This window comes from Malaya genurostris, chromosome 1 (assembly GCF_030247185.1).
Source record: "Malaya genurostris strain Urasoe2022 chromosome 1, Malgen_1.1, whole genome shotgun sequence".
Taxonomy (NCBI): Eukaryota; Metazoa; Arthropoda; class Insecta; order Diptera; family Culicidae; genus Malaya; species Malaya genurostris.
Window position 1 is genome coordinate 37,828,732 of NC_080570.1, and position 26,728 is coordinate 37,855,459.

The 26,728-nt window shown below is 39.1% G+C and overlaps 1 protein-coding gene across 3 annotated transcripts in view; it reads right to left on the reverse strand.

Annotated features, from left to right (window-relative positions):
• LOC131437556 (uncharacterized) overlaps window positions 1-25,781 on the reverse strand; it is a 105,147-nt gene extending 79,366 nt beyond the window's left edge. The window contains exons 1-2 of one of the 3 annotated variants that reach the window (XM_058607000.1): window positions 25,624-25,781; window positions 16,023-16,380 (exon numbers count right to left, since the gene is read on the reverse strand). In XM_058607000.1, the coding sequence (XP_058462983.1) occupies window positions 16,023-16,115 (93 nt within the window). In that variant the 5' untranslated portion in view covers window positions 16,116-16,380; window positions 25,624-25,781. Of the gene's footprint in view, window positions 1-16,022; window positions 16,381-25,611 lie in introns of all 3 variants that reach the window. The other 2 variants (XM_058606989.1, XM_058607011.1) reach the window with 2 other exon arrangements.
• Window positions 25,782-26,728: the final 947 nt, after the last annotated feature.

Consider the following 26,728-nt stretch of genomic DNA (forward strand, 5'->3'; position numbering starts at 1 on the left):
TCGAATGCTTTTGAAAAATCAAAATACACCGCATCGATTTGTTGTCGTTTTTCAAGTTTGTCAATCAATAAAGAAACGTAGCTCAATAAATTGGTTTGGTAGTAGACCGCATTTTGACAAACCCATGCTGGTCAGTGACGATAACTTACAAGTTACTTTTAGTAAACAGCTTGAAATAGAAATTCCTCTATAATTGGTGACCTCGTGCACGTTTTCAGTTTTGTGAACAGGAACTATTGAAGCTTCTTTCCACTTTACTGAAGGAGATACCCGAAAAATACTTCAATTCTCAACTCTCGTGGTTTTCTTGGACATGGAATTTCTACTTAAAGCTTGAATGAGTTAAAAAATACTGAACATTGACTATTTGGGCCTGTTCACAATACCGAGAATTTTGGTCTCGTGCACCGGGAAAACCGGAAAATTGAAATCGCTAATTCACTTGCCACCCTGTTATTTGGTCATAGACTCTAAAAATATGTGAACCCGATAAACCCGATAAATGTATGTGAAATTTTGACACTAATCACCCTGTATCTCCTGAACCGGAAGTCGGATCTGATTAATAAATAAGCAGTTTTTTACGGGACCTCAAGATCTTTTATTGGAATGTTAGATGGAGGAAATCGGTTCAGCCATCTACTAGTAAAATGAGCGACATTATTTTAATTCCATTACATACATCAACTTGTAGTTCCGGAACAAGAGGTCGGATCCAAATGAAATTCAGAAACCGTATATGGGAGTATAGGATTGATCACATGGGTGTAAGTTTGTAGAAATCAGTTAAGGCATCTCCGAAAAAAATGAATGAAATTTTTTTCCCATAAAAGTTTGCTTATCTCGACGAACTTTTTCAAATGGTTTAGGGGGCGGGTAGGGTCCAACACTTTTGAAAAATCATTAATTATTTTCTTTGTATTTTCCCATAGTAAAACATTTCAAGAATATTCTGTGAAATTTTCAAGCCTATCGGAAAAAAAACTCGGCAAGTTATGGGCCTTTATCTTTGCTCATATCATACTGCGAAGAAGTAAGAACTCGGCACACAGGTCCAAGATTTCTGTTTCGATCGACTTAAAAACTTGACAAAACACTCTTGAAATGTTTCATTATAAAAGATTACAAAAATATGATTTTGTGAAAATGTTAGACCCTACGGGCTCTCTTGAGTAATAAATTGTTTCCATTGATTTTATAGACAAAAAACTTTGAACGCGTTTTTTTCGAAAGCAGGTTTTGAAAGTCCGTGTCCATCGTCATTCAAAAACTACTGAATCAATTTTTTTCAAATTTTGCACACACTTTCTACTTATAAAAAACCAGACCCCAAAGTTTTCCTTTTCGTTGTTTGTTACTTGGGGAGGTTTTACAGCTACAACATGGCGAATTTTTTCGTGAAAAATCGTAGTTTTCACTTTAAACTACCACCAAAAAATTTAAAAAAAAAATCAAACAGAAACGTTGGGGTCTAGAAAAGCATCTACTCTATCTATACTGCTTTGATTAATTGACTTCTTATCAGTCTGCGCTGAGATACAGTGAACACCGCAAATCATGATTTTTAAGAAGCGTTCTCAAAAATACCTCTTCACCAACTTATTTCTCAATATTTTTTCACGAAAAAATTACAAAATGTTATTCGAATGATGCTTTTTATCATGCAAAAAATTTAAATTTATTTTGTTGCACGATAACTCTGAAAAAAATTCTCAAAAATGATGATATTTTTCATCATTTAGACCCTACGCCCCCCTTAAGGGTGTAAAAAGTTGTGTTCTTCTTGCAGTTTTTGTTGAAAGTGGTATAAATTAATATAAACATTGAATATTATTTTGAATTTGAAAATTCTGCCATCTTTCTAATACATATCTCATGTTCGAACGATTATGTTGCCAAAAACGAACCGTGCTAAAATCGAAACATCATGAAAAAGGATGGAAAACAATTGCATACAGTATTAAAAATCGTGTTTCACTTTGCTTCGAAACAACGTTTTATCATCAAGTGCATAAAACGCCTACTACTGGAATAAAGGGGAAAGTTGCTTACACAAAAATATCTATATCTCCGTTCAAAATGGGCAGATTTTTTTTCCCCTGAAGAGTGATAAGTTTTTCATTGTAAATAACACTTGTTTTACTGAACGTATGAACATATTTTTTTCTCCACGTTATCGGCGATATGAGCACCAATTTTGGATAGAATTTGCAGTGGTATGAGATGAAGTAGAGACAAATAACTTGAAACTACAATTTTCTAAAATATTTGATTTGTAAAACAGGAAAAAAAATTAGGCTTCATTCATTCTAGCCTGCATCGAGGCCTCTTTCAGCTCAGACCGGAATTCAGGTCCAGAATAAAATGCTAGAGTTCAATCCTGAAGCTCTGTTGCAAAATCCGAGATCAAATCAGATCAAGATTTTTCGACTATAACTATTCGAAAACAAAAAACAAAAATGGAAAAAAAACAGTCCTGATTAATTTTGGAAAAATAAAGCATTCGAAGTGGCTTTTTGTGGAAAAGCCTTCATACGCCGAAAGTTTCATTCAAATCTGAGACTGCCGACATTTGTTCGAGTTGGTGCGAAATTCGTCCATGGCAATATGCCAATTTAGGCCAAAACAGAACGGAAAGTTTGTACTGTTTGCAAAAAGGCAGCAGATGTATTTTTCATGCACTTTTGGCACCAAGGTTTTCTGGTCACGATGGAAAGGTCGCTCTTCAAACCACAGTAACAAATGGCTTGCCAAACGAGCTATTCCTTTTGCGAATTTCAATAGCTGAGAATGTGTTTGAAAGTTTCCGACAAATTTTCTCTTTCAGTTGCCGCATATAATACTGTTTGAGAAGCACAATTTGTGTTAACGTAGGTTGAATTTCTGAGTTATGCGTTTTTTTAATGTGATTTTCCGAAGCTATATGTTTGTTTATGTGCGCATATCCCCCGCATAAAAAAAACTGTAGTTTATACGTGTAATGTTAACTTGTTTGAAATGACCGGCCCCGACATTTCTAATGTGCCTCGAACTTTTCCTCTCTTCTAGTGATTCTAGTTGAACCACTAGGCGGCAGAAGCGGCACAATTTGAACTGCATTGCACTGAAGAATCGAAAACGAAAAATAGAAAAAATACTAGAATAGTGCATATCTTCTATAATTCCTAATTGGATTTTAATAAAACGGCAAAGTTTTTTATTGGAATAATTGGCTAAGTTAAATATCCTAATTAAAATACACTGAAGTCTTTTTTACGCGGAGTTACGTACCGCGTAACTTTGGAAATCTGCGAAAAAACAGCCGCGTGACTAAAGAAAATCTTTTTATTTTGCCAAATGTATTAGAAATGCATAAAACGTCCTGATCTGGTGAAATCCAGAAAAATAATTTTTTTTCAGAAAAAGTGTCAGATATGACTTATATATGATATAAACATGATATAAACAAAAAAAATCGGGATAGCGCGGGAATAGTAGGTTAAAGGCGGGTATGAATAAATGTTAAAATAGAATACAAAACGAGATAACCGGAGTACTCCAGAAATTCGCGTGAGAAAATCGCGTAAATTCGGAAATCCGTGTAAAAAAACCGCATGACAAAAACGAGTAAAAAAGATCGCAGTGTATGAGTCTGAGAGCAATGTAAGCCATCGCAATGGATATTAGTACACTGAGATCTCTTTTTACGCGAAGGAAACATACCGCGCAAAAAAAAATCTGCGTAAAAACAGCTGCTTAATTTCGGAAATCCGCGTAAAAAACCTCAAAACTAAAGAAAAAAATTTGTTGATGCCAAATATCTTGAAAATGCATGAAACGTTCAGATCTGGTTCAGATCCCGAAAAAATTTTTTTTTGAAAAAATCGACCTTAGGACTTTGAGATTTCCAAAATCGAAAATTTGTTTTTGATGCCGAATGTCTTAAGGAGTGTGTCGATAAGTAGTTAGCAACATTCAAACAGTTATTACTCAGAAATGGCTTAATTTTTTTCTAGCGTGTTTTGCGGTGACATGTTTGTTTACATGTCAATAACAGCTGCGCAATCGATTGGTTTCGGTACGGTTTATCCATTGGCGTATCGTCCTCATGTGCACCTCGTGCACTGCACAACCGGTCAAATTAAAGGATTCGACTGCATCCCCAGCCGCATTAAATTATTTTTTAGATTCTCTGTTCGGTAATCCTGTGATGGTACCAATATAAAGTAAAGAGCGATTTTGTTAACAGATTGTGCTGTTGCACAAATTCAGTCTAAGCTACTTGCGCTTGCTAGTCAATGACAGCCAAACGATCTCTTCATATCGCATTGCCGTGACCAATACGTGGCGCTCTGAACTCGAGCACTTTGTCTTGAGCACTAAAATTGCGTGTATTTGCACACATTTCATATACATCCTTTGAATATTGGAAGTATCTTTTGTCGCTGTGTTAGTGTCTTTTCCGTGCACATGAGTTACTGCACAGATTCAAGTAGAGAAGGAATTACTCAGATCAGCTCGGAGATTTGTTGTTCTTTGTCTCGTTTGGCTCTGTGAGAACTTGTATGCATACCTTCAGGAGAGGCTTCAGTGGCTCATGCTTATGGCAGTTGAAAACAAATTGCTGTCTCAGTTGCAACTTCGAAGCGGTTTTATTGATCAAGTTATTGACAAATTTGCTCGATGTACATAGGGTCGAATTCTTTTTTTGTATCATGACACGAAATAAGTTGGATGAAAAATCCCATCCAGAAATATATCGTTTTTTCGTTGCAATGAAGAACACAAGCGAATATCCATTTCTCAATCTTTAGTTTTCACTTACAATGGACTATTACATCTGATATATCACATAAGTTGTGCTTATCACAACTGGGTTTATCATTTCAATGATGAGTCGAATTGATCCGGAAACGCGAAAGAAAATTCTGCACACTTGGTGCTCAGAAAGTGGTGCCACGTACAACGAAATTGCAAAACGGGTGAAAGTGCACCACACCAGTGTCAAAAATATTATCGAGAAGTTCGGTAAGACCCTTTCCATGAAGGTTTTGTCCTGATCCGATAGGAAAACGGGTCCCAGTCAGCCCGGCCGGGACTTAGAAGTGGTTGAGTACATCAGGAAAAACCCATCGGCGTCGACACGGGATTTGGCCAAGCAGTTCAACACCAGCATCGGGATGATTCAACGGATCAAAGTTAGGAACTCCCTGAAAACGTACAAGAAATAGAAGGTGCCGAAAAAGTCCCTGGTACAGCAAGCTCAGGTCAAAACAAGAGCACGAAACTGTATAATCGGATTCTACAGAATAAACACGGATGCATCCTGATCGACGACGAAACCTACGCCAAGGAAGAGTCTCGAGCGCTGCCCGGACCGCAATATTATACGAAATCGGTGTACCAGGACCTGGACGACGCTGACACCACGGTGGCGATGGAAAGGTTTGGGCAGAAGGTGTTGGTCTGGCAAGCAATTTGTACCTGTGGTTTGCGGTCGTCGATTTTCTTCACGAAGGGCACAATTAACGCCAAGGTGTACGAGGAAGAATGTTTGAAGAAGAGAATGCTGCCACTGTACAGAAAGCATAAGGCTCCTCCTCTTTTCCTGCCGGATTTGGCATCAGCCCACTACGCCAACTCCGGTGGTTGTCAAAAAATAATGTACGATTCGTGGAAAAGGACATCAACCCACCGAACTGCACGAATCTTCGGCCAATTGAAAGGTATTGGGCAATCGTCAAGTGGCACTTTCGGAAGGAAGGTACCGTGTCCCAAAACCAGAGATGGCATTTCACCAGAGTGATAAACGCTAGAGTCAGATTTTTGCCACACCGAGGATGAAAAAAACGAAGCACCGCACAAAGAGGAAAGCGCACTTCTTCTCAGTGTCGAATAGACAGCATTTGAGTGTGTGCTTGTGGTTAAAGCAGCTGACGCGAGTGAAACACATTCTCTTCGCATGAATCGCTCACACGCGCTCTCGTCTAAATACACCCAAGTGACCACTGGCGCGTGATGATGAGCGAACACTTCTGTGAACTTCAATTAATAGAGAGTAGATCTGGCCTTGCTATGAAAAATTTGCAAGGAAAACCGAAAATTTTACGATAAATTGTTTTATTTTGCTGATTTTGCGTATCCACGCTTCATCTACGAAAACCATACACCAGAGTGCTCACCGGCGTGTACACCTCTGTGAAAGTATCTGCATCCACCTCGGAGAATTTATTAGCTAATGCTCTAGCACTTTGGTGCGATTCAGTGGAAGAGGTAAAAGGAAATAAACAAACGCACTCATGATGTGTGCACACTCTATACAACAGTGGTGTATAAATATGAAAGAGAAGAGCTCTCGTTGAAGTTGTAAGTGCGAGGGGAGAAATTTTGCTTGCTCTTCGTCACACAGAGGAGATAGACATCTCTGCCCAAAACATGCAGGAGTTAAAAGAAAAACTGGACATCTTCCACCAGGAAAGTCACAGAAGTAACTGTGCAGAATTTAATGAAGAATGTCAAGTCCAAAGTGCGAGCGTTTCACAGAAACTAGGATTTTCTTCAATATAATCAGTGAAATTCATAAAAATGTAATTTTTCTACAATATATCGAAAACTGATGTCGAAATAACCAGTATAGTTCCTTATGATAAAATAATAAATAATAATAAAATAACACAATGACAACGACAGCCAAGTTCGAAATGAATGACTTCTGAGACGGTGCTATGCAGTTTTGATAGCAAATCTGCAGAAAGTTTACTACAAACTACAACTGGTTGAAAAATGGGCCGTATACAGTATAGTGAAGTAAAATTTCGCATAATTCTTTGGTTCTAAATGGCACCTTAGAGAATTTTGATGTCGATTATTTCATTTCGGATTTCAATATTTTAGTAAAAGATACTATAAAAATGCTGTACGGGATTAATTTCTGGCATCCCAAAAGAACCAAATTGTATAATTTTCTAAGATATAAAACACTGATTGGATATAAACGATTTTAAACACTGTTGCGAAATTAGAACTGTGAAATTTGCAAAAAACTGATCAAATTATCTTAGATTTGCAATACACTGTTAATTTTATTTTCGATTTACAAAGAAGCAATCTTTATAGTTCTTTAGGTAGCATTTAGAGCCATTAGAAGGACTGATTTTGCAGAATGTTCCACATTGTTGTCCATTTTCCGTTGTATTTTGCTCCAATGCAAACGACCATCAACCAATCGATCTTCGAAGGGAAACTGGTTTGAGGTTTTGTACAACGCTAAAGGTCTGTTCTTATTACCAGCGACTGCTCCACCTGACGACCGAAGTCCAAATGAGAGCATTGACGACTGTTGATTCCGACGATTGAAGTCCAAATGAAAGCAGGACCTAAGCGTTTGAGGCTTTATACCACGCAAAAGGTCTGCTCTCATTATTGACGACTGCTCCACCTGACGATTGAAGTCCAAATAAGAGTTGCGACCTGAGCGTTTAAGGTTTTTAACCACGCAGAAGGTGAATTCTCCGAAGCAACTGGTTGATTAAATCATTCCCACGACGTCTGCTTCCATCCAACGCACAAGAAGACATGATCGAATTTCGACCACGGTTCCCCTTTTATACGCTATCAGTTGAAGATATGTGCCTGACTACCTCAAAATCGTCGTCCTTGCGCGAAAAACCCAAGCAAAAGTAAAGAGTTTTTCGCGTTGTTTTAAAATTTTCAGAAAATTTAATTTTTGAATTGTTTGTGGTCATCTCACACTGTTCAAAATATTATCGTAAATTCCTGATCATATTTTTGATGAAATAGTGAAAGAATTATGTTTCTGTCATTAAAACAAGTCGAGATATGCACGATTAGGTTTTGCCCATTCTTCCGTATGGCTAATTTTGAAAAGACACCCCATAGTAAAGTAAGGCGTATTCACGACAAAACCGCGTAACTTCGGAAAAACCACCCTTCGTCCACCAATTGTTAATAGTAGCTAAATTTGGCATTTCTATTCTCCCTATCCAATACGTTTCTATTGGGTGCCTGATTCTATTGATTCCTCAATGAATACTGCAATATCATGAATACAGACGATAGAATGAATCAATCATGAGGATGTAGTGCTTATTTAAAAAAAATACGATTTAAAATTCACAATAAAAAAAAGTTTTTTTTGTGCTATGTGCGTTGGATTTCTTCTCCGTCTGAACAAAACGGCAATAACAAGCCGAATGGAGCGGCGTTTCCAACCCGTCATCGACTTTTCGCGATGCATCCATAAATGGATGGATCATAAAGTTTAATGAGAAAATAGATCTATTCTGACCGAATGCCAAATCGGTAGACCGTCGTGAGGTGAAGGTCATGCAAGCACTTTTAAGGAGGGGCTATTGAAAAACGTTTATTGGACAAAATAAAGTACATTTAGAATCAATTAGAAATTGTTCAAAATGCTGGAGAAAGACCGTCCACATTTCACAAACGTTGAGCCCCGTCTACTTTCAACTACGACGTAAATCAATCAAACTATAAATAGTCGGACTAACACCGGCACTGCACGATTGTTAATCTACCGGAATTAGTCACTTAGCCGATAGGCAATAACAATTAGCCAATTGATGAACGAACGAAGCATGCAAATCACTCGTCAAACAATCCGATCTCAGCAGGCGCGGCGACTGTTGCTTTGACTCAATTCCGTACCAAAAATAGTGCAGCGAACGGAGTGTGAAAGCACTTCTCGACGGTGGTAGAAGCAAAGCTCAGTTGGCTGTGGCAAGATGAGAGTAAACCGTTTGGTTGCCACGCGCTGCCGTCACTCCAATCGAATCTGATGCCGCTCAATATGGTTTTGATTTGAGTCCCCCTTCCAACCATTCGCTAACTGCAGCGCACCTTACATTGCAAACTTATACCCCCTATCTCTCTCTCTCTCTTTCTTCCTAAGATATTCAGGTCAAGTGTAGAGCAACAATCGCACAACATCCAGAAGCGTTTGCTTTCCATCAGCGAACGTTCGTGTGTCTCTTTCTCGAGTGCTCTGCTGCTCTTTGAGTTGGACCTCTTCCCCCCCCGCAGGCTTCTCTCCATCGGCACCCGTCAACCAGAAACTTGCAAGAGTCGATTGAAAACAACAACAAAAACACTCTTCCTCCGCATTTCGAGCTAGAAACGAAACCCCCTACCTCCTCCATGTCAGTGCCAGTGGCCGTATTTTTTTTGCCATAGCAGCAAGCTAAAGTTCCACCCTACGGACTACTACGATTCTGTGTGACAGCAAATCCTACGCTCGCGAAAGCGAACCCCGAAATCGACAATCGCTCACTCGCTCGCTACTGACCCCGGACTCATGCGATCCATGAAACCTGGCCTTTGGACATGTTCTTGCTCTTACAGGACACGCAATAAATTACACCTCGGCAAAGAGTCTTTCCTCGCAAAACACGTCCCCACACACAGTGATGATGTCAACCTGTTCGAAAGTGTTATTCGAAACTAGACCTAAAGGGAAAAAGTCTACTCAAATGCTATAGATTTGAAAATAAACAGCAAAAACCGTTCTGGATGGCATCACTGCATGGCATCGATGCGTCGTGGTTAATCCGTGCCGAGATCAACGATGACATTCCACGACCCAGTGTGGCATAATTACGTAGCTTTTCTAACGGTTTTTTTTCTGTTCTCCTGAAAACTTTCAACCAGTTGATCTATGTGGTTATAAAACTACAACGAAAATGTTAGTTTTGATCTCATTCAACAGCTTTTTTGTTACCGCGCACTGTTGAACGCATCGAGTCCGGATCTATCTAATGAAGAAAGAAAAATTTCTTTCGAACGAAAAGTTCTCTTTTGGCATCATAAAAGAAAACAGAAACTCAGCTTATGTTCCTTTCTGTCGCAGGTTGACTATAATGGACGAAAAAAAAAATCTATAATGAAGATAATGGATTCTCTTACAAAACTTTAATTTGATAATTTAAGCGCTGAGCTTAGGTTGTGTGGCTCCAAGTCTCATTTTTGAGTAAACATTTTCGGAATTTCTCTGAACGACGTTGAAAGTGTAAGAACCCGAGTTCTCGTGATTAGAAAAAAATTAATGGCATCGGTTCGAGGATTGGTTCAGCTCTCAAATGGTCCACATGATCCACCTGAAAAATGAGGGCATAGTAAATTGGTTTCTGGGAAAATCCAGTGCATCAATTTTAATTTTTTTGTGCATTTTATACCCGTCACTCCGGAACCGGCAGTCGGATCATAATAAGTACTAATAACAGATCGGCTGAAAAGTTCGTTTCATTTCTATGAGAGGGCACCACTAGAATTAAATCCATACCATTTTCAGTTAGTACCAACCTTCAAAAGATACGTGTATAAATTTGACAGCTGTCTGATTATTAGTTTGTGAGATATTGCATTTTGAGTGAAGCTACTTTTGCTATTGTGAAAAAAATGGAAAAAAAGGAATTTCGTGTGTTGATGAAACACTACTTTTTGATGAAAAAAAGTGCCGCTGATACCAAAAAATGGCTTGAAGAGTGTTATCCAGACTCTGCACCGGGCGAAGCAACAATTCGTAAGTGGTTTGCAAAATTTCGTACTGGTCATATGAGCACCGAAGACGATGAACGCAGTGGACATCCAAAAGAGGCTGTTACCGATGAAAACGTGAAAAAAATCCACAAAATGATTTTCAATGACCGTAAAGTGAAGTTGATCGAGATAGCTGACACCATAAAGATATCAAAGGAACGTGTTGGACATATTATTCACGAATATTTGGATATGAGAAAGCTTTGTGCAAAATGGGTGCCGCGTGAGCTCGCAACCGATCAAAAACAACAACGAATTGATGATTCTGAGCAGTGTTTGGAGCTGTTATATCGAAATAAAACCGATTTTTTTCGTCGATATATAACAATGGACGAAACATGGCTCCATCACTTCACTCCGGAGTCCAATCGACAGTCAGCTGAGTGGACTGCACGCGATGAACCGAACCCAAAGCGTGGAAAGACTCAACAATCGGCCGGTAAGTTAATGGCGTCTGTATTTTGGGATTCGCATGGTATAATTTTCATCGACTACCTTGAAAAGGGAAAAACCATCAACAGTGACTATTATATAGCGTTATTAGAGCGTTTGAAGGACGAAATTTAAAAAAAAACGGCCTCATTTGAAGAAAAAAAAGTCTTGTTTCATCAAGACAATGCACCGTGTCACTAGTCGATGAAAACCATGCTGAAATTGAACGAATTGGGCTTCGAATTGCTCCCTCATCCACCGTATTCTCCAGATTTGGCCCCCAGTGACTTTTTCCTGTTCTAAGACCTCACGAGAATGCTCGCTGGTAAAAAATTTCGAAGCAATGAAGAGGTAATCGCTGAAACTGAGGCCTATTTTGAGGCAAAGGACGAATCGTACTACAAAAATGGTATCGAAAAGTTGGAAGATCGCTATAATCGCTGTATCGCCTCTGATGGCAATTATGTTGAATAATAAAAACGAATTTTGGCAAAAAAATGTGTTTCTTTTAAACGATACGAACTTTTCAGCCGAACTGTGTGTTATGAAGCGTTACATGCGTGAAATTTTTGTTATTCATGAGCGTTACGAAGCGTTACATGCGTTACTGTAATGTAAGTTATATGTGTTACGAAGCGTTACATGCGTTACATTTTTTGGAGATTCTAAGCGCTACGAAGCGTTACATGTGTTACTTTTTAGTAAATTATAAGCGTTACGAAGCATCACATGTGTTAGTTTTCAGTAATATATAAGTGTTATTTAGCGTTACATGCGTGAAGTTTTGGCATTAAAAATGCCTTACTCTTCACTATATGGGGCCGGGTGTCAATTAAAAGTTTCAAAAATAGTAGCGTAACCTTTTTGTGTCATAATTTTGAACGTTAATAACTCGGTCATTTGTTGATGGATTGTTATAATTTAACAACCAATCGATTCGGAAACTTTTAACTTAAACATGTATGACGACGTCGTTTCAGTATTTCAATAGCATACTATTGAAAAAATGGTTGAAATCGACCTATGTTTTCATCCACCAATCCCCGTTGTACAAAATGACGTCAACTTCTTGTTCGGCATAGGAGGCTTTGCGTCATGCATAAAAAACACTGCATCGTTATGCGTAGTATGAAGAGAAATCTATAAATATAGGCTGCACAATATTTCTTTGCCTAGTTGATGTTTGACTGTGAATGAAACAAGTAGCTCGTCCAGTGAGCTGATGACTGGATTGTATATGCGTTCACTTGCTAGATTGTCGCTTTTGCATTTTGTGTTAGTGAAGTTTCCTGTTGTCTGTGCAACACCGTGTTCGCTTGAGTATCTTATATATCATCTAGCTATTGAAGAACCGAATCAGGTTACCGATTCTTTTGAAATATCCCATGTATTTAGCAAATTTTTGGTCGATTTTGCCATTAAAATGCTTTACACTTCGCTTCCCGAGGCAAGGTGTCAATTTAAAACATGCAAAGCTAATCGCGTAACATTTTTCTGTCATAATTTTGAACGCCTATAACTCAGTCATTTGTTGATGGATTTATTTAATTCAACAACTAATCGATTCGGAAACATTTAACTTAAACTTATGAGATAACGTCATTTGAATATTTCAATTGCATACCATTGAAAAATTGGTTTGAATTGAGTATTTTATTTTGGTTCTCTGGTAACTATCAGGCCAATTTAGAATTATCGGCGATAGATTTTTCGGATCTAATTTGCAGCGCTTGCTCCTCGATCATTTGTTAATGGATTTTCTTAATTTAAATGATTCCAAAGCTTCAATATTGTAAGCTTAAAATTGTTTTAACTTGTCAACGAATCGGTTTGCATACTTAATTCTCCATTCCCATACGAACAAAACGTGACAATGTGACTGAACAAGTTGTTGTCCCACCAGGAATTAAACGCTTCAAAAGATTCAAAATTAAATTCTGAAACTTATCTAAAGGGGCCTTCTCGGTTTGGTAGTATAAATGAGTTCCACAGGTCCACATATACAGTACAATTAGATGCAATATCATATAGTATCAAAGATAAACTCGAGGTAAGTTTACCTGCGATTTTACATGTGTCGTTTGAAGAGGAGCCCTCGTAGAATTTGGTTAACCGCCAGTTTCAGTTTAATTATTATTTGCTTCAAAACAATAAGCGTCTGATGGCTACACGCGTTGTAACTATGACAATGTTCATTCATGTGTTAATAACATTAAGTTACAATATGAACAAAATTTCTGAATTTTGTTGCGTATCCATTCCGTATATTCCTAATGTGCCAAAGCGAAAATCAATGTAAATATTTTATGCGGTCTGTTTCACATGTTTTCTTCCTCGTATTGTTGCCATATTATTTACCGACACTTTCCGAAGATTATCGACGATTTTGAAGGATTAATAAGATTACACCATTACTGAGATTACTGGTACAACAATCTTTTGGATCGATTAATTGTTTATAATATAAATAAGTCCATCCAGTGAACGACCATTATTAGGTTAAAACTTTGGGTAAATGAACGATATAAATCAAATCAAATTAATAAGTTTATACGTTTCTCGAAAATTATCATCATAAAATAAAATAGTTTCATTTGTTCAGGTCTAAATCTTTAGATTGTTGTATCTAAAATTGAGCTTTCAAGTTACTTTGAAGTGTAGTGAAGTTTAGTGTATCATCACCATTATCATCTTTATTTTTTGTATTTATTATGAAGACCCTAGAAACGTTTCATTTTTAATGTTATTGTGCTCGGTCGTGTCTTGAATACAACCCTCCAATTTTTGTTATCCATGAGCGTTACGAAGCGTTACATGCGTTACAGTAATGTAAGTTATAGGTGTTACGAAGCGTTACATGTGTTAAATTTTTGTAAGTTCTAAGCGTTACATTTATGTAAATTATAGGTGTTACGAAGCGTTACATGAGTTACATTTTTGTTAGTTCCAAGCGTTACGAAGTGTTACATATGTTACTTTGTTGTAAATTGTAAGTGTTACGAAGCGTTACTTGCGTTAAATTTTTGTTATTTGTAAGCGTTCAATGCAATACTTTCTAATGAATTGGAGACGTTGGATTTCGATGAATTGAAAGTGCTGCGAAACATAATTGTTAGAACTATTTATTATTTTGAGTTTTAACTGTCTTAATACCTTATGATAAAAAAAAGAACCGGAATTTTATTAAAAAACGCAAAATTTCTATTTTTAATAAATTTCTATATTATCGCCTTCAAAGTACTCTCCTCCTGCGGCTTTCCATACAAGTTTTATGAGCCGCCGAAGGTATGGCCTTTAGTTCACGCAGCGAATTCTCTTTTATGGTTTCTATGGTCTCAAAGCGCGTTCTCCGCAATGGCAATTTAAGTCTGGGGAAGAGGAAAAAGTCACACGGGGCCATATTTGGAGAGTACGGTGCTTGGTTGATGATATTGGTTGAGTTTATGGCCAAAACCTGCGACACAACCAACATCAACACGACGCTGTTTTTGAATGAAATTCAGCTTTTTTGGCGCCAGCCGAGAAGCGACGCGTTTCAAACCCAAAACATCAGTTAAAATGTGTTCGTCTGATCCATAAGCGATGCCCAACAACACAGCAATCTCTCTAATCGGTACAGAACGATTTTGCAACACGATTTGCTTCGCCGATTCAATGTTTTCTTCAGTAACAGATGTTGTTGGGCGGCCAGGGATCTCATCATGATCCAAGCTTGTACGCGACCACCTTTGAAGCGTTTATACCACTCGTATGCCTGTGTTTTTCCTAGACACGATTCACCAAAGGCCTTTTCTAACATTTTCAACGTTTCGGAACACTTAAATCCATTTGCAACACAAAATTTGATGCACGCACGTTGTTCTAAATTTTCATCCATTATAAAAATCGCCACACGAAAATTTTTCAACTTCTTTGTATAGACGCCAAACAAAAACTAATCGTACGATATGCGTCAAAATTTGACATAATGTGTATAGAAGTGTTGCCAACGTTGAGAGAATAAAAGTTTACCGAGTGGACAAGCGCGGGAATTTTAAAATGAAAATTCCGGTTCTTTTTTGATCATAAGGTATAGTCTTAAAACTGCTTCAACGTTGTCTAAAATACCTTCAAATTGTTTAAAGGTTAGTGTCAATGATGTCTTGGAAATATTTCGAATTGTAAAATAGAAACTGTTGAAACATTCCTTCAGTATTGCTTCAAAATTGTTCAGAAAAGGTTTCAGAACTGAGTCAAATTTAAATTGCAAAGTGCTCGAAACGGTTTACAAAGTTGCGGAAGTAGTTTTTGAATGACGATGATGAACACGGACTTTTAAGACGTGTTTTCGAGAAAAAACGCATTCAAAAGGTATTGTCTATAAAATCGATATTATCAAATCGCCTTCCAAATCAGATATTCCTATCTTGCTGCAAAGAAGAGTTATTCAAATGGGACTGTCATTTCCATTGGATCACGCACTCATCACAGCAACCTTGCCCTGCAAACTAATCGCATACCCTTTAAGGCCTTCTTTTACAGAGGAAGTACAGAGAGAAAGCGAAAAAAAAACCCCAGCGATGACACAATCTTCCCGTTAGCCATTTTTGCCACCCTGGTCCATAAATCATTGACGGCGACAACGCGTGCCACACGAGAGCGGCCGGTTTTATTTTTGCAGTGTCTGTGCCTCGCGCGATTTCATTGCTTCCTACTTTTTCGTTTCGTTTCCCTCCCCCCACAGACTAACGTTTCGGTATGACTCACTTTTTTTTGTCATCATCTCTTCTGTTGGAGCTTTCGGATACCTACTTTCTCGACCGGCGGCCTTGTCCGGTAACGACCGGGTTATTGATTGTCATAGTTGCGTAGCGTACCTTTGACAGTTCGGAATGAGATTCTTGGCAGAACCGAGTCTCGTTGCTTCGAAGAAACTGTTTACACCAGAATGATTTAGCGCATACTCTTGCAAATTGACAGTACACATTTAAATTACCACCACCGTGGTCCGGCAACCGTGGGCCGCGTGGGGGTGGGGGACGATGAAATTCATTGCTTACCTGCATCTGTGCAAGCCTTGATGTCATTATGGCGGGGGCGGCTGCTACTCCGCCTGTCACCACCGTCGTCGTTGGGCCCTGCGTCGTTGCCATAACTGGAGTGCGGATTATTGCTGGAACACACAGTCGGCGTTGTCGGTTGTGTCGTTATTGGCAACACTCGGCTGGCTGCTGCTGCTGTCACTTGATTGTTTCGCCTGGCAATGCGCCTGGTTTTCGTTCTCGTGTTTCACTGGTTTTATAGGTTTTTTTTCTTATTTTGGGGAGAATGAGGAATGCCACTAAGCACCAACCGATTATCGAAGCTTGTGTTCTTTCAATCAGTCACTTGGTTTCATTTGCGCGTTCGTTGTTCGGGCTTTATTGTTCAGGAGAAGCAAACAAAATAAAGGAAATTAAAAAAAAAACAACACGAGGCTGAAGAAGACGATGCTGGTCTGCGGTTTGGGTTGCTTGGATTGATTTTTTCAATTCGCCATTCAAGGAAGTCTGTTCAAGGTTCGGTCGGTCGGTCGGTCTTCGTTAAGTTTTTTAACGGTCGGTCAATGATTATTTTTCTTTGTTTTTTTTCGTCGCACGTTTCTAAACTGCGCTTTATGAGGGCGTTGTTTCCAATACGTTTTTGGAAGCGAGATTGACATTCGCAAAGCGATCGGGTTTTTATTCAGCAGCTGCGTGGGGTTTTAGTTAGTCCGGGTGGGGCCAATTCCCAAAATGGTCTGGCATCTGGGGAGACTATTACGGAGCGAACAATCAGATGTTTAGCGAATCTCTGCGGGAAGACAATGACCCAATCCATATATCGTCACAATACGTCGTGTAATCTGATAGAAAATATATAAAGACAGACAAAGCTAAATAATACTAGAATGGATGGAAAAATTTCAAAAACCTTATTTTCAAAGCTGCCCTGCCCAATAATCTTTGACTCAAAATACGCTCTGTATGTATGCTAATCAAATCGTAGCTGGTTACTCTCTAGTGAAAGAAGTCAACTTCTACGGACAAATTCATGCCCCATTGCTTTATTTTGCCAGAAGTCAAAAATGAATGCATGAAAAACACCTAAAAACATTCAATTGGAATGTCTAAACCAGCAACAGACAATAATACACGGATTCCTAATGGTGGCTAACGACGACTGTCTTCACGAGTTCAGGAGGATTGGTTCGTTAACTGCAAAGGAAATCAGCGAAGTACTCAACACAAAACGGAACAATAAATTCAAAAGTACCGTAACTAATTAGCAACTAAATTGCAACAAATTATCTATCGGGTTTCGATTTGTTTTAAGGCTTATTTAAAAGTGGGGCTTCGTGAGACTTCTTTTAATTCTAGCAAAGTAATAAACAAATTGAGCAGCAAATTCAAAATTTTCGTAACTAATTAGCAACTAATTCAGTATTGTTAACCTTCCTGACAGTGTCTAAAACAACCTGGATTTTTTTTCAAAAGTGGAGAGGTTGCTTTCAAAATCGGATGAAATGAAAATCGATAAAACCATTCATGCTCAGTCAATACGACAATCTAATGGATGAAATTTAAAAATTTGCCCAAAGTTGATTATATAGTTTATTTTGAACCGGATTCGTCGGATATCTAAAGTTCATGCTCTTTCAAATATGAGAAAACGATTTAAATTCCCCATTCCTCTTATTGCGCATCGATTCGTTGGTCCTGAAAAGGACTAATTTGTGATGCAAATTCGCGTAACAGTTTTAAGGAAAGCAATACCTTGCCACAGTTAACAAGGCTTGAACTATAAAAACAGCACTTCCTGTTTGATTATGTTATTATTAGATTCTTCCAAGAGAACTAATTATCGTCAAACGGGTTTTTTGGAAGCGAATTTTGGATCCTAAAAAGGATAAAAAGTTAGAAAAATTTTGATCACATACATCACACACATCACTTCATTTTACATCGCTTAGCAGTTTCACTCCTAAAAGCCTGGAAACCAAGAAGATTTCGAGAACCTTCTGTCTTGAGATCACGAAAACTCTGATGACCCTTTCAAGCCTAATAACTCTGAAAACCCAGAAATTCTAGACGACCCTGAAAACCCTAAGACTCTGAAAATCTTAGACCCCGAAAACCCTAAATACCTTAAAGGCCTTTAAGACTTTGAAAACCATGAAGAGCCAAAACACCTTGAAAATCCTGAAAACCATGACGATCTTATACATCCGGTTGACTCTAAAAACCCTAAAAAGACCGAAACCCCTGATGAATCTGGAAACCCTGAAGTTCAGAGTCCATGAACACCCGAAAGACTGAAAACCGTGAAAATTAGAAAACTTTGAAGACTCAAAAGTCTGAAGACTCTGAAGACCTTGAAAGCCCTAAAGACCCTTAATATTCCGAATACATTGAAGATCTTGGAAAACTTTGAAGACTATGTAAGCACTGAAAATCTTGAAAATTTTGAGAACCTGAAACCCCTGAAGACCTTGCAGACTTTGACAACCACAAGAATCCTGAAGACCCTGAAAACCATGAAAGTCAGAAAGACTCTGAAATCTCTGAAAATTCTGAAAAAATGGAAACTCAGAAGACTCTAGACTTCTAGACCATCTGTCTCAAAATCATGAAAACCCGGTGACCCTGAAAAGTCTTAAAACCATTAAGACCCTGGAAACCTTTAACACCTTGACAACCGTGAACACTCTGCCAATTCTGAGGCTCAAAAGACCCTGAAATCCCCGAAGGCTTTGAAATCCCTAAAAGCCTTGAAGACCCTGAAACCTTTAAGACCCCAAGGACTCTGGAAATCAGGAAATTCCCGCCGATTATACAAAAACCTGGCCCTGAAGACCGCGAAAACCATGAAGCCCTGAAAAACTTTCTGCTGCAAGATCACGAAAACTTTGATGACCCTGAAAAGCCTAAAAGCATGGAAGACCCTCGAAACCCTGAAGATTCCGGAAAATCCAAAAGACCCAGAAAACCCTGAAGACCCTTAAGACTCTGAAAACCATGAAGAGCCAAGACACTGAAAATCACCATGACGATCTTTAAAACCTTCTGTCTTAAGACCATGAAAATCCTGAAGACCATGAAATCACTGAAGACCCTATGGATCCTGAAAACTCTGATGAAGACCCCGAAATTTCTGGAGATTTTGAAAACCATGAGCACCGAAAGTCACTGAAAACCCTGTAGATTCTGAAAACCGTGAAGACTTGAAAGCCTGAGGATCAAGAAGACCTCGGAATTATCTGTCTAAAGATCATGAAAACTCAAAAGACCCTGAAAACCCAGAAGGCTTTGGAATCCCTAAAAGCCTTGAAGACGCTAAGGACCCTGGAAACCCAGAAAATCAGACCGCGAAAACCATGAAGCCCTGAAAAACTTTCTACTTCAAGATCACGAAAATTCGGATGACCCTGAAAATCCTAAAAGCATGGAAGACCCTCGAAACCCTGAAGATTTGGGAAAATCCAAGAGACCTAGAAAACCTTAAAGACCTTGAAAACCCTGAAGGCCCTTAGGACTCTAAAAACCATGAAGAGCCAAGACACTGAAAATCCTGAAGGCCATGACGATCTTTAAAAACTTCTGTCTTAAGACCATGAAAATCCTGAAATCCCTTAAGACCCTAAGGACCCTGGAAACCCAGAAAATCCTGCCGATTATGCAAAAAGCTGGCCCTAAAGACCGCGAAATCCATGAAGCCCTAAAAAACTTTCTGCTTCAAGATCACGAAAACTCTGATGGCCCTGAAAAGCCTAAAAGAATTGAAGACCTTCGAAACCTTCGAAGATTCGGGAAAATCCAAAAGACCTTGAAAACCCTGAAGACCCTTAAGACTCTGAAAATCATGAAGAGCCAAGACACTGAAAATCCTGAAGACCATGACGATCTTTAAAACCTTCTGTCTTAAGACCATGGAAATCCTGAAGACCATGAAATCACTGAAGACGCTATGGATCCTGAAAACTCTGAAGATTCTGAAACTTCTGGAGATTTTGAAAACCATGAGCACCTGAAAGTCACTGAAAACCCTGTAGATTCTGAATTCCGCGAAGACTTGAAAGCCTGAGGATCAAGAAGACCTGGGAACTATCTGTCTAAAGATCACGAAAACTCAAAAGACCCTGAAAACCCAGGAGGCTTTGAAATCCCTAAAAGCTTTGAAGACCCTAAAACCCTTAAGACCCTGTGGACCCTGGAAACCCAGAAAATCCTGCCGAATATGCAAAAACCCGGCCCTAAAGACCGCGAAAACCATGAAGCCCTGAAAAACTTGCTGCTGCAAGATCACGAAAACTCTGGTGACCCTGAAAAGCCTAAAAGCATTGAAGACCCTCGAAACCCTGATGATTCGGGAAAATCCAATAGATCCAGAAAACCTCAAAGACCTTGAAAACCCTGAAGACCCTTAAGACTCTGAAAACCATGAAGAGTCAAAAGCCACTGAAAATCCTGAAGACCATGACGATCTTTAAAACCTTCTGTCACTGAAGACCCCGAAACTTCTGGAGATTTTGAAAACCATGAGCACCCGAAAGTCACTTTAAACCCTGTAGATTCTGAAAACCGCGAACACTTGAAAGTCTGAAGATCAAGAAAACCTCGAAACTATCTGTCTAAAGATCTCGAAAACTCTATAGATTCTGAATACCCAAAAGACCCCGAAATCCTTGACGACCCAGAAAACCCTAAAGTCTCTGAAAACTCTAAGGACTCTGAAAACCCTGAAGACCTTGAAATTCTTGAAGACCCTGAACATTCTGAAGGTCTTGAAAAACTTTAAATACTCTGTAAACTCTGAAAATTTTGGAAAGTTTGCAGACCTGCATATACTTGATAACCCTGAAAACCCTGAGGAACATGAAGATTTCGAGACTCAGAAGACCTTGAAAATCCGGAAAACCAAGAAAATTCTGAAGCGCTTGAAAAACCTGAATACACTGAAAAGCCTGAAGACTCCGTGAAAAACCTAAACAGCCTGAAAACCCTCAAGATCATGAAAAATCCCTAATAGTCTGAAAACCCTGAAGAGTGTTGTAGTAATGTAAACATCAATTTAAAAATAAAAGTAAAAAATGGATGAAATTTACCACAAGCGTGAAGACTAAGCAGACTCTGAACACCTTGACAGAGACCTTGAAGACCCTGAAGACCACGAAAGACTGAATACCAGAACACCTGAATAGACCTAAATAAAGACTGTCCCAGAAAGTATGGACGCAACCAAAAACCGCTGCCATTTCGCAATGGTTCAGAGTCTGTCAATTTTATGGCTGCGTCCTGTTGTTTACACTCTTCTCTAATCACTTGTGCAGTTGTTTATTCGTTTTCATTAGTTTGTTTCGAAATGCGTGGACTTTCAGCAGAACAACGTCGACAAATTGTGTACAAATGGATAGCAAAAAGGGAAGGAGTAAGTGAAAAAACCGTGCGAAATGCAATCAGGAAGTTCGGTGAGGGTAACACCCTTGAGGATAAACCGAAAACGGGTCTAGAAAAAGGTCCTGCTAACCCTCAGTTGGATAAACGTATACTGAAGGCGTTCGAGCAAAAGAAGGAGGTTTCAGTTCGGGATGTGGCCAAAAAAGTGGGCATTTCGAAGTCAAATGTTCTTCGTGCTAAAGAACGAGGGGCTGGGGTCCACTAGGAGATTGATAGTACCTATTAGCTCTCTCCGGACAGTACCAGCCTAGATGCCGTGTGGAATCCGGCGGAAAAAAATGAACCAAGAATAGATCCACTGGGTTCCTGCTTCCATGTCGTAAAAGGCGACAATTGCAGGAGTTTCTTTTTCCTTTCAGTTATCAGATATTTTCAATGTTTTACTTCTGATTACTCTATTTTACCAAATCATCTCTTTATTCAACCTATCAATTTCCGTCTAGCTTCGGAGAAAAGTTTTATTAGGAATGATTTCTTCTTCCATGTTATTGATTGTCTTTCAGGATTATAAAATGAATGATAAAAATAAACCATTGCGCAAATCCGTTTATATTACAAAGTTAATAACAGAGATAACATATATCGGTATATTGAATACATAGTAAAAACACTTGATATTAATATTTCAAACAGTAAATTAATATTTTTCTCGGTAGCCGGCTGCCCAGATCAACTAATATAACCAATTAATAATTTTAATAAATAATTAAAATAATAAAGCGGAAATAATAAAGAATCAAGACGCGTGTGAAATCTGTTGACCTTTGTTTGGTGATTTAAAATGATTTTATAATAACTGTTTAGAATATTTCAATGCAATGAATCAACTTTTTTGTCTAAATCCTATTCGCTCGTTTATTTTGTATCACGTAATTTCATTTATAAAAACGTGCTTAATCCACCTTGCAGTGAGATGATACCTTTTTTTATCAATCCGCATGTGTTTTTTTTGCATGACTAAAAAAACGCGAAAGGTAGATGCATAAACGAGTGACTGCATACTCGACAGCCGGCTGTCCGGAGTTTTGTCAATTTCGGAGATTGACTGTTTCGTGCATTATATTGCCAGCACAAAGTAACACATAAAACGATAATACTTTAAAACATTCTTGGTAGCCGGCTACCCAGAGCAATAAACACATGATAACATTATTAAAACATTTACTAACAAAGTATCCTCTCCTGTGATGCATGTGAGAATGCAGAGGATTCCTCGGTTCTTAGTAGCAACATGCATCGAACTAACAATCCTTTCCCTCCTAAGTAGATCTGCATTCGGACGTGGCCGGCGTCGGTATTGATCAGCATGCATGGTTCAATACAGTTTGCACAGTGTGAAATAATGTGTTATTCCCTAACATGTTACTGCAAAAAATCATTTTGCAATCTCAATTGGTCCAGATCAATAACGGAGTAGCAACACACGGGCGGTCTCTAATGCTAATGCTAATGCTAAATGTTCTTCGTGCTAAAGAACGTTTGAATCTTCGAACCTATAAGAAGCAGAAACAACCAAAACGTAGTCCGAAACAAGAAGCATCGATCAGGCCGAGGGTTCGAAAGCTGTACAATACGATTCTTGCTGGAAATTTGAACTGCATAATCATGGACGACGAAACCTACGTGAAACTCGATTACAAATCCTTGTCGGGACCACAATATTATACGGTGCGAGACATCGATTGAAGTCGAAAAATTTGGCAAGAAAGCTATGGTCTGGCAAGCAATTTGTAGCTGTGGTAAGATTTCGAAACCCTTCATCACCACTGCGTCAATGAACAGCGAAATATACATCGAGGAATGTTTACAAAAACGACTTCGACAGATCTTGCTTCTTGCCACTACTCGAAATCGACGGTAGAATGGTATACTACCAAAAATGTCACTTCGTCTTCTTCCCAAAAGACATGAATCCACCAAATTGCCCACAACTTCGACCAATTGAGGAATTTTGGGCATTAACGAAGGCAAATCTTAGGAAACATGTCTCGGCAGCCGAAACCATTTAACAGTTCGAAAAAAGATTGGAAAAAAGTGTCAAAACTTGTCGCCAAGAAGTCTGTACGGAATTTAATGAGGAACGTTCGCAAGAAGGTGCGCCAGCTAGTCAACAATGGCTAAGTAGCAAAAGTTGAGAATAACATTCTGTTGTTGCAGTCTAATATTATCAGTATATCGAATAAAATTTGAATATCTAACACTTGTGAATTATTTACAACGAAATCAAAGTGCGTCCATACTTTCTGGGACAGTCTTTATTGAAGACCTGAAGACGGAAGACTTAAAGACTTGAAGCAGAAGGCTGAAGCCAAAAGACAGAATTGATTCTTGAGCCCAGAAAATACAAGACTCAAAATAAAACAGACAAGACTAAAAAAATGAAATAAGGAGACAGAAATCAGAAGACCAAACAGGAAGGGAAAAGGCGTTCAGCAGAAAACAGACACCAGAAGAATACAGATACCAGAAAACATAAGACTGAAGACAGAACAGAGAAGACGGAAGATAAAAACCAGAATTACACCAGACAGGTGAAATGGAACCTGATACCCGTGACACTAGACAAGGTAAAAAAAACGGTTCTACTCGACGATTGATTGCGATAAAAAGGAAGTGATATAGGTAGTGAAACCCAGAGCGAAGATTTAAGAAATGAGATCAATTAGCAGAGACAAGCTTCGACCGGAACTGATTCTCGTTCGAATTAAAGAATTTCACCAAAATCCAACCTATATTTTCGAACGTAATATTTGCTAATGTTCAAAAGAAAAAAAACATGAACTCGTTCTGTCGGAAATCTCCAAATCCGTCTGAGGAACGGGTCGCAGGAGCCAGTTTAGCTTTTAAGCTATGATTTGGGTCATTTTATCAATACTCTACTGATGATCAGGACAAGTATATTTCTAGCTAAGAATTGACGTGTTCAAGTGGGCAATGTAGCCAGTTCCTTCTGTCTCGACCTCTACTCTAATAGCCCATAGAAGCAGCGTAAAAAGAAGAATTGCCATTCCAGAACAATCCGTTATGCAAATGCAGTATTTATGATGCAAAGCAGAGTTCTGTTTCGGTTCAACGGAACGCAGCATTCCCGGTGGTTTCGAATACTAATCAATGCATATATTATTTGCAGAACAAAACTCTCTTTTGCCGGTGTTTGTTATTTCTGCATAATAAACCAGTTTCAGCGCTTGTTTGATGGTCCTGAAATCAATGCATTCAACTGCTGCTTGTTGCTTGTTGCACGATCTGTCTTTCTTTTGGACACAAGCTGTTTCAAAATGAAGACATATTAATGGAAACGAAACTTTTCTCCCTCCACCTGTCAGAGTCGGTTCTCTGTGATAACTGTAATAGCATGCCATGATTCGATTCAACAGCGTCGTCAGCGGATTCGGTAAATGACACCACCTTCCCACCCCATCAAGTCATCACCCGCTGTTGAATACACCTCGTCCTCATCCCGCGCGGTCCAATTTGAAAATGCAAATGTTTCGGAACTGATAATGTCATTTTAATGTATGCCGTGATGAATAAATATTTGTGCGCGCAATACCGATCGGTATTTGGGGCCAGCTGTGTAAACGGGCATCCACACATCCGCGGGTCGGGACTGCCGCCAAGGAAGGAAACAGCCAAGTTGTACAACAATTCCGGGTGTTGTGGACCGCGGTATTTAATCACTTATCCGTATGGTTTATTTTTTTTTTGTAGCCATGGTTGGCGAACACAAACAGGAAGAAAAAAAAACCTCTGTCATTTTCACACGTTGGATTAACAACGCTCTCTCTCTCTCTCTCTTTCTCCGAAATTAAATTATTTCCATTGGATCCTCGTTAATTAAAATATTCATAAGCCTTAGTCGGCTTAATTAATTAAACTGCAAATAACAGTTACAGGAAGGCTTTTTTTGTCGAGAAAAAATAGGTTATGTAAACAATTTTTGCACGCTGCTGTCTGTCTGTTTGTCTGTGGGGAACGGATCTGCGCATCTTCGGAATGCCAAAACTTTGGCCGACCCTTCGGAATTATTCACGGTCGTTAGTTCAATTGTTGCGAGTCGTACGCGCATCATTGGCTGAGAACCGCCGCGATTTGTCACACTTGACTAGTTCCAAAAGTCAATAAAAGCGATCACCAAATTGCAACAACACTGAACAAGAAAAAAAACACGCACACTCACACACACCTGCCACTTGATATGGTTATTGATATGAACTCATCAAAGCAAATTTCGGTGAGAAGAAACTCCGCGAACGGAAACCGCAGCCGAAAAGATCTTGTTGCCACGGACAACGTTTGACAGTGACTGAGCAGCTAAACAAGCGCTCTATGCGGCCGTCGCCTGCGAAAAGTTTCGAGCAACAACAACACCAGTCGACAAAGTAGGCGGCAGGCACGGAGTCGTATTTTTTGTTGTTATTGTTGTTGTTATTTCGAACGTCCGTTCGTTTGATCATATACAGATACTAATTTCGCAGCAACAGTCAACAGTTTCCTCAAGCGTGTTTGTTTTGAATTTTTATACTTTCGCGCGACTGGAACTCCGACAAACCCTGGGTGTCGCGTCGGCTGCGTTGAACGCAACTTGCTGTCTCTCTCAGCCGTCAGCGGAGTTGCCGAAGTTGTTTGTAGAAAGAAAAAACGTCAGCAGCAGCAGCAGCAGCGCCAGACGAATGCTAGATGATGAAGTGAGTGTCTTTTGTCGTTTGGTGGCTACGCGTTTTAGTATGATTTATTTTCGCAGTTCCTGAACTGGAGGTTTTTTTCCCTTGGTTTTACAGCCGTAAAGATGATGTCAGCCTGTGTCGTGCCGTCGGGGAACAGCAGTTTGTTTGGGTAGAGTGAAACCGTTGATATTAGTAGCGACGCCTGTTTCGTATGTTGGTATGAAATGATGTCATCAAGTTGTGATCTACAGGTTCCATAAACCTGCTAATTTTTAAGACTATGAGAAAGCTCTGTTCAAAGTGGGTACCGCGTTTGCTCACTGTTGACCAAAAACGAGAACGTGTTTATGATTCTGAGCAGTGTTTGGTCAAGTTTAAACGCAACAAACCGGAATTTTTGCCTGGATATGTGACAATGGATGAAACATGGATTCATCACTTCACTCCAGAATCAAAACGATCGTCATCTAAGTGGACAGCAACTGTGGTGAACCTCGTTCAAAGCGCCCGAAAGCACAACAATCGGCTGGAAAGGTTATGGCCTCGGGTATTTTGGGGATGTTCGTGGTGTAATATTAATCAACTATCTTTAGAAAGGAAATACCATTAACAGTCAATATTATA